This window comes from Fragaria vesca, linkage group LG4, assembly GCF_000184155.1.
Source record: "Fragaria vesca subsp. vesca linkage group LG4, FraVesHawaii_1.0, whole genome shotgun sequence".
Taxonomy (NCBI): Eukaryota; Viridiplantae; Streptophyta; class Magnoliopsida; order Rosales; family Rosaceae; genus Fragaria; species Fragaria vesca.
Genome location: NC_020494.1, coordinates 3,925,396 through 3,934,422, shown reverse-complemented (window position 1 = coordinate 3,934,422; position 9,027 = coordinate 3,925,396). Strand labels below are relative to the sequence as shown.

General features: G+C 38.9%; 1 protein-coding gene across 1 annotated transcript; it reads left to right on the top strand.

Annotated features, from left to right (window-relative positions):
• Nucleotides 1–589: 589 nt before the first annotated feature.
• LOC101301190 (putative clathrin assembly protein At5g57200-like) lies at nt 590–4,799 on the top strand. Its single transcript, XM_004297853.1, has 15 exons — nt 590–885; nt 986–1,055; nt 1,333–1,430; nt 1,700–1,838; nt 1,929–2,056; nt 2,168–2,260; nt 2,396–2,446; nt 2,551–2,616; nt 2,717–2,782; nt 2,929–3,009; nt 3,098–3,175; nt 3,307–3,480; nt 3,576–3,651; nt 3,797–3,912; nt 4,377–4,799. The coding sequence occupies exons 1-15, from the start codon at nt 796–798 to the stop codon at nt 4,797–4,799; spliced, it is 1,749 nt and encodes a 582-aa protein (XP_004297901.1). The 5' UTR covers nt 590–795.
• The last annotated feature ends 4,228 nt before the right edge of the window (nt 4,800–9,027 follow it).

The window sequence follows — 9,027 nt, the reverse complement described above, 5'->3', positions numbered from 1 at the left end:
GGGAAGTGGTGCAAAAATAAGAAATACTGCACCAAAACTTTAGGTGCGGACGTCCGCACCTGATCAGCATCGTATATATATATATATATACATACACGAAAAACGATAGAAAGCGCACGTGCACACAGTCCTTAAAGTGCGCACGGAGCTCCGTTCGCCACCGTCCGGCGCCGACGACGGCGCGCCTCCCTCCCAGAAGACTCCAGCAGCGTCCCCGACCACTTTCCCTCCCCAGCGAGTCCGTTTTTTTCCAGTTTTCCGGCGAGATCACCCAAAACTTCAAATCAAGTCGATCTCGCCGGAAACTGGAATTTGGCGGACTCGCCGGGAGGGAAAGTGATCGGGGATGCTGCGCGCTAGAGTCCGCTAGGGTGGAGGCGCGCCGTCGTCGGCGCCGGACAGTGGCAAACGGAGTGACGTGCGCACTTTAAGCCAGTGCAACGTGCGCTTCACATCCGGCCTATATATATATTGTACGAAAATACCCTCATAATAATAGTCCTTTTGGTTGCGCACATTTGGAGCCTTGGGAGGGGGGGGGGGAGGAGAGTGGTTGGTTGTTTTTGTTTTTGTTTTTGTTGTTGTTGTTGGAACGACACGGTTTTACAGAAAACATGAACATGCATCATCATCTTCTTCTTCATTCACCACGACCATGATCTCCTTCTCCTTCTCTCTGATCTCTACCTAGGAGAGACTATGACTTGAGATCAATAGCCAACACACTACCGAGCTAGACAAGGTGTTGGTGTTGGTGTTCTTGGAAAGCCATTTATAACAAAACCAATTTTATAAATGGGTACATTCTCTGGCTTTAGAAAGGCTTATGGAGCTCTGAAGGATTCTACCAAGGTTGGCCTTATCAAGGTCAACAGTGAATTCAAGGTAATAACCTAGCAAACAGGAAAAGGAAATCTGATTTTCATTTCATTAGATGTTTCAACGTCTCACATTTCGGTTTTTTGATTTATGAATCTGTTTCTAGGATTTGGATATTGCCACTGTGAAGGCCACAAGTCATGTTGAGTGCCCTCCGAAAGAGCGTCATGTCCGAAGTGAGTTAATGCATCTTATTTCATCTTATTTCCTACATTTATGCATTTCTGTATGTTTCGATGAATGATGAGCTTTTGTGTTTGTACAACAAATTTCCAGATTTGTAATGGGTTGATTTTCCTTTGTATATATATGCTTATATATATGCTTAATATAATTCTTTTAATTTCTATTTTTGTTCTGTGTTGAGTATAATTGTTATATGCCTTGTGTTGGAAAGATATCTTTCCATAGTTTCAATCATATAATTCTTTTCTTTTTGGTTCTTCTGCATAGAGATTTTCTCTGCAACATCGGTGGTACGCCCTCGAGCAGATGTGGCATATTGCATTCATGCGCTGGGCAAGAGATTATCCAAGACTAGGAGTTGGATTGTAATGCTCTTATTTCCTCTTCTTCTTCTTTTTTTTCTTGTTCATTCTCTCATTGTTTAAATTGACTTGGTATATGCATTGGCAGAACCTTCAAACAAGGAAGATGAAATATTGTTTTAGGAGTAGTACTAGTAGAGCATAGAATGAATGCAATTTAATTGCAAACATGCTATAATCATTGATTTATTTGCTGATTGAAGCCAGAGATTAGTTCAATATAAGTGTAGAAAATCACTCACCTAGATAATAATGAACTGACAAATGTACAGGTTGCCATAAAGACATTGATAGTTATTCATAGAACATTGCGAGAGGGTGATCCTACCTTTAGAGAGGAGCTTCTGAATTATTCTCAGAGAGGACATATGCTCCAAATTTCCAATTTTAAAGACGACTCAAGTCCCCTTGGTAAAATGCATCTACCTTTCATGGCTGGATTTATATAACATATCATGTATATTGCAACATTCCCTTCTTAGACCGAAATCTTCCTTGCAGCTTGGGATTGTTCTTCTTGGGTTAGGACATATGCCCTCTTTTTAGAAGAACGTCTAGAATGTTTCCGAATTTTGAAATATGACATTGAGTCAGAGCGTTTGACCAAGACAAATCCAGGATCAACCAAGGTATGGTGTCTGTTTATGTTGTCAATGTTGTAGAACAGTATATATACGGTGTCTCATATTAAACTTTGTAAATTATATTTAGCATATGAAGAATTTAATCTACTCTACCAGGTGCATAGTAGAACACGAATGTTGGGAGCTGATGAACTGTTGGAGCAGCTACCTGCACTGCAGCAACTTCTTTACCGACTAGTTGGTTGCCAGGTAATAGCTGAGACAGAATAACTAATCTGGTTTTGTTCTTATAGCCGAATACTTTATTTTGATCCACTATTTGTCGTACCGAGTGATTGGCATTTTCTTTATTAGTAGATTTCTGATTTTGCTCTCATTTCTCAGCCTGAAGGAACAGCTTATAACAATTACCTTGTACAATATGCCTTGGCTCTGGTGTGCATGATACCGATCTCTTTTTTTCATTGTATCAGTGTATATGTGTCTGCAGCTTTCTTATTAGTTGATTCTTGGTTTTAACAAATGTCCTTTTCATATAGGTATTAAAAGAGAGCTTTAAAATATATTGTGCCATCAATGATGGAATCATAAATCTCGTAGATATGGTAAGATTCATATTCTTCTTTTGCACGAAACCATTTGTCATATAATGCTTAAACTTTTGACTATTTTCAATATTTGAATTTGTGTTGCATGTTCCTGCAGTTCTTTGATATGCCAAGACATGATGCAGTTAAAGCTCTCAATATTTACAAAAGAGCCGGTCAACAGGTATGCAATAATGCTTTTCTTAAGAAACAAATAGCATGAGTCATGACAGAATGTTTTTCATTAATACTGTTGGATTAGTTGGATATGGAATTATGGATTTCTTTTTATTCACTTAACTAATTCCTTTACGCTTTGGTGTTTTGCAGGCTGAGCATCTTGCTGAGTTTTATGAGTATTGCAAGGGTTTAGATCTTGCTAGAACTTTTCAGTTTCCAACACTGAGACAGGTTTCATGTGGCCTGCCTCATCTTCAAAATTATTAAGTTGATATCACTCGCTATAGTCTCTGACAATCTTCTTCTTTACACTAAACAGCCACCTCCGTCATTTCTTGCAACAATGGAAGAGTACATAAAAGAAGCACCTCAGTCTGGTGCTGTTCAAAAGAGACTGGTGAGACAATGTCCTTATGATTATGAATAATTGAGTGTCTAGACTCAAAGATGATTTTGTGTGAACTGAAGACAATCAGATGCGCTCAATTTCTATTTTCCAAGTTTCTGACAATTTTGATCAAACAATAGGAGTACCATGAGACAGAAGAGCAGCTGCAAAAACCAGAAGAACCACCGACACCTCCAGAGCCTGAAAAAGAAGAAGAAAAAGTTGAGGAACCACCTGAAAAAGTTGAGGAAGCACCCCAACCAAAGGAGGAAGAGGTAGTTGAACCTCCTCCTTTGATCGAAACTGATCTGCTGGTAAGTTATTATATGCCAAAGCCATTCATGTTTTCATTGATGTGAGGGTGTTTGAGTTCTGCATTTATGGTAATTTGTTATTTTTCTCTGTCTAGGGCCTAAATGAAATAAATCCAAGAGCTGCAGAAATTGAAGAAAGAAATGCTCTAGCTCTTGCTATAGTTCCAGAAGGTAGGCTCCATTGCTTGATATATAGATATTTGATTGAGGAAATTTGCCAAATGTGCACTGTGGAATTTGTTAATGTAGCCTATTTTCATCAACATTTCTTCCACTAATATATACAACTGAGCCTTATGACTATTTTGCTTTGCAGGGACTGCACCACAATCTGGATCAAATTTAAATGACATAGGTGGGACTTCAGGTTGGGAGCTGGCCCTTGTAACCACACCAAGCACCAATACTGGCCCTGTGGTAGATAAAAAGTTGGTGAGTCTTCTTTGCTTTCATATAGCTTAATTATATACACTGTAATATTCGCTTTTGGTTTGAATGCAATGGTAGAATAACCAAGACAGAGATACTGTAAAGATAGCAGGATCAAGTTAGTCATAACTCCTAACCACACCAATATCACCTTTAGATATATGAGATTGAACTTCTTTGATTAACTTCAATACGAATCAGACTTCCATAAGAATCACAGATGTAAGGGATCTAACATCTATTCTATATTGGCATTATATCTAAGATTACCTTGGTAATTGCATTGAATATGTCTAGCTAGTTCTGAGTAATTATTAGCTATTGCATTTAGATATTAGTTGTACTTGTATGCATGTCTAGCTCAATGAGCTTAACTGAAATTTTAAGTCTGATTCACTGCACTTTTTTACCGGTTAACATGATTTTATTTCTGTTTATTCATGTGCATGGTTTGGATTTTGGGTCAGGCTGGTGGGTTTGACAAGCTATTACTCGATAGCCTGTATGAAGATGAAGGTGCAAGGAGACATCTACAACTCCAAAATGCAGGATACGGTTATGGTGCTACGAGTGTGCAAAATCCATTTGAACAAGCACAGCAGCAGCAGCCTGTACTTGATCCATTTGCAATGTCTAACAGCATAGCGCCACCTACGAACGTGCAAATGGCACTAATGGCTCAACAACAACACCACGTACACCAACAGCAACACCAAATGCAGCAACAGTTTCAACAACAACAGAACATGATGATGGTACCTCATCCATATTATTCTCAATATAACCAGATGCAACAACCCGGAGGCCCGTCGAATCCATTTGGAGACCCTTTCAGCTTCCCAGCTCCTTCTAGTGCAACGCCTAACCAGGGAAACCAGCACCTACTGTAGATGTCATTTAATTCATAACTAAATTCCAGTTCATTCTTTAATTCTTTGGTTGGAGTAGTGAGAGTTTGTTGAGAAACGCTCATTCTTTGTGTACTGTATAATCTTTTGAGGGTCATTGTCAATGGAATGTATACCGATGGATGTGCTATTTTGATTTGCTTGTTGTTCAGAGCTCAAGGTTATCAGAAATCATACATGTAAACAATAATACAGAGAAATCAGAGAATGGTGCACTCCTTTTATGTAAGGGTGGACCTCTTTTATTTTTTAGTTTTTCAATTTCTTATTATGTACTTTGATGAATCAATAGTTCAGTTCGTCCAACTTTACAAAAAAAAAAAAAAACAAGTTCAGTTCGTCCAAAAAAAGAAATATATGTTTTAGAAAATTTCATATAAGTCCTCTTCTCAACATTTTCTTTCATGCAAGTCCACCTTAATATTTTTACCCATACAAGTCCACTTTCAAACCTAAATCTGTCTTTTTGCTTTTATGATGTACCTAAAATACCCCCCTGTCTTTCACCCTCCTTTTCCAAATCAGTTTCTCTCTATTTCAAAAAAAAAAAATCTCTCTCCAAACCAGATCTGATTCATCATCGTCCTATAACCTCTCGATGACAACGCCTTAACGAAGCCGCCCCTCACCGATTCAACGTCGTCAGAGCTCTGTCGCATCTCTCCCGCCGACTCTCTCACTCGAGACTCGCGCGCGTTTTCTGAGGAGATTTCAAAGGAGTTGGACCGCGGCGACGCCTCGACTCTGATCCGGCAATCATAGCTCAGCGAGCCGATGCCTCAACTCCGATCCGGCGATCATAGCTCAGCGAGCCGACGCCTCGACTCTAGAAACCGCGCCGACACCTCGACTCCGGTGCAAGGCGACGGACGGTGCTCTCGATTATTGGTGCCGAGAATCTAGTTTTTCTGATCTCAAAGGAGCTCGTGCTTCGGATTCGTCCAGTTTCTCTTAGATTTCCTCTCTCTGTTTCTTTCATAACCATCTCAATTCCTCATTGGAGATTTACGTTTTCCGATCTGCTCTCGATGACCATAACGAAGCCAGCCACTACGTTCTCCGGAAGTCGCAAGAAGTCACCGGAGACTCTTGCCGGAGGTCGACGAAGACGTTGCTAGAGAGGAGGTCGTTGGAGGCGAGAGTAGGTTTCGGTGGAGGTGAGAGTAGTTTTTGCTATGGTTGGTAGTAGGTTTTGGGGGAGGGTGAGAGTAGGTTTTGGCGGAGGTGAGAGTAGTTTTTGTTTGTGTTTGGTAGTACATTTGGGTGGAGGTGAGAGTAGCTAGGTATCGGCGGAGGTCAGAGTAGTTGTTACTGTGTTTGGTAGTAGGTTTTGGTGGAGGTGAGAGTATGTAGGTTTTGGTGCTTGGTAGAAGTTTTTTTTTTTTTGATACCGTGCTTGTTAATAGTTTTAGCTCTGTTTCGTAGTAGGTTTTGTTATGTTCAGCAATAGCTTTTATTCTGTTCAGTAGTAGCTTTTGTTTACTGGCTGTAGTAGCTGGGTAATAGTTTTTGTTATTGGTAATAGCTTTTATAGTTAGGGGTAGTAGCTTTTGTTGCCGATGATAATATCTTTTGTTACTGGTGGTAATAGCTTTAATAGTTAGGGGTAATAGCTTTTGTTGTTGGCGGTAGTAGTTTTTGTAGATGATGGTAGTAGTTTTTGTAGATGGTGGTAGTAGCTTTTGTGGCCGGTGGTAGTATTTTTTGTGTTCGTCGAAAAACCTCACAGTAGTAGCTTTTGTAGACTATGATAGTAGCTTTTGTGGCTGGTGGTAGTAGTTTTTGTGTTCATTGGAAACCTCACAGTAGTAGTTTTTGTAAGTGGTGGTAGTAGCTTTTGTGGCTGGTGGTAGTAGTTTTTGTGTTCGTCGAAAACCTCACAGTAGTAGCTTTTGTAGGCGATGGTAGTAGCAATACCGTGTTATAGCAATATAATGTGATACACACACACACACACACACATATATACACTATAGAATTGTTAGAAATCATGCTATTGTTAGAAATCAATGATGCTACAGAAGTTTTTACATCAAAGTTTCTGTTAAGTTTCATTAACAGAAACTTTACAGGAATTTTCAGAAAATGACTTGCTTTACTGCAATAAAGTTTGAACATTTGATAAACTTTACAGTAAAATTAATCAAAGTTTGAGATTTACATTACTGCAAAAGTTTGAGCTTTACAGGACTATGATTTTGAGTTTTGGTGTAAACTTTACTGTCAATTTGAGGACTGTATGGATTAGAAACTTTCTTGTAAACATTACTGTCAAACATTTGCTTTACTGAATTAGCAGAAACTTTCCTGTAAAGCAAGTCATTTGATAAGGAGAGGTATGAATTATACGGATTAAGGACATCAAATGGATTAGAGTACTGTATGGATTTGCAAAAAGTATCAGTGAGCCACTGTGAGTGTGGCAATATAATGTGACCTATATATGTACTATATAGACCATAATTATGCTCTATATGTAGTATATGGTTTATGTTACATATATATGTTACCTATATATGTACATCGTTTTCTTATCTAACTTTTTGTTTCTATTTTGTTTTTGTGCATGAAATCTTGGAGATACCATCATTGGCACAAATGCAAAGTGTTAGGAGTGGTATGTGCCTCTTGAAATGAAGCAAACATTCTTGCGAGCATGAGATGATGTTGCAAGAAGGATTTGATTTACTTTTCTCCTATTTATTCCGAGTTTGTGTTTTGTGAGGTCTAAACCTTAAACATTGGATGTATGAACTTTAAACTTTGGACTTTTAAAGTATTTTTATCTTTTTGATTTCATTTTTATACGTTGGTTTGTTGTTGTGAATCATTGTCATAAATTATACATTGATATAGTTGTAAAATGCTAAAATCAATGTGCTATACGAAGTCAAATAAAATCAAAAGCACGTTAATTTTGGGCTTGGCTTAAATCAGCGTTACAAATTTATACAGTTTGCAATGTATTTTGTTTTTAAAAAAAAAAAAAAACCGAAAAAAATCGAACCGGGCCGAACGGTCGGTTTGGTTCGGTTTTCAGTTTACTGTGTGTAAAAATGAAAAATCGAACCGAGCTGAACCGGTTTTTATTTTCGGTTTGATTTTCGGTTTTAGCTAAAAATCGAACTGATTTAAACCGAACCCACCCCTAGACATCGATCGCCTCCATATTCACCAGAAATAGCATGAGAACCGTCTATGTTAGTGAATGTTGCAATGCCACTAAGAGGCAGTGAGTCACCGTTGCTGGAAACCATAAACTCACTGTGTGGAGCGAAAGTGAGAACAATTGAAGCCATAAATTTAAGATATATAGGTCAATTGTTCATAGTCTAAGTCATCAAACATTTACTCTTGTGATTGATTTCTACTTCTCATTTTCCATCAATTATTACAAAAATTTAAGACTACAATGTCCTTACTCAAATATGTTATTACCCATAATGTTTTTTCCATTTAAATGTGGACGTCACGCCTATTGAATTGATGGTAGTAGGAAAATAGTATACACACGATCCACCCTCGCGGGCTACTTTAGAAAATAACCATGCAATTCTCTATGTTGTAAACCATAAAATGAAACCAGCTAGCATACTTATTATCTAAGACCAATAACCACCATACGCAGAGGCTACTTATTATCTAAGACCCATAACCACCCTACGCGTAGGGGGTCTCCCCAGGAGAACTATCCCCCAAAGAAGGGTTCATCTCCTTAATCACTGATCCACCAAAAGACTCTCCCAACAACAGAACCTTGCGAGCTCCAAACTTTCTTTTATGGCATTTTGAGGGCCTACATATTCAGAAGCTAGCTTCCATGGATGCACCTCCTCGACCTTTCTTTTTTTTTTTAAACGGCGTTCTTCTTGTTCTAAGACCAACGAGGATGTCCCACTTTGCGCTTCTTGGTCGGGGACACCGTGTAGGCCTGACAACGGGCTGGGTTCGTGCGATCACAGGCAGGTTTTTAACATGACGGGTCATTAACGGGTCAACACGGTAAGTTAACGGGTTGAAACGGGTGAACCTCGTCGGGCTCGCGTGTTTCCATTGGAACCCGTTAAAACCCGCGAAGGAAACCTTTTCACAAAAACAAGTTAAAACAACTTTTTTTTTCCTTTTTTTTCTTCCCAAACCCCAATCCATTTGATTCATGTTTTCTCAGTAAGTAGGATTCCTAAATTTTTGAGCCTCCTCTCTCTCTCTC

Excerpts from the sequence above, each read along its gene's own strand:
- LOC101301190 (XM_004297853.1), top strand. The coding sequence starts at position 796 with ATGGGTACATTCTCTGGCTTTAGAAAGGCTTATGGAGCTCTGAAGGAT. Across the intron at positions 1,839-1,928 it reads AGACGACTCAAGTCCCCTTG|CTTGGGATTGTTCTTCTTGG; the intron begins GTAAAATGCATC and ends TCTTCCTTGCAG. Across the intron at positions 3,913-4,376 it reads CTGTGGTAGATAAAAAGTTG|GCTGGTGGGTTTGACAAGCT; the intron begins GTGAGTCTTCTT and ends ATTTTGGGTCAG.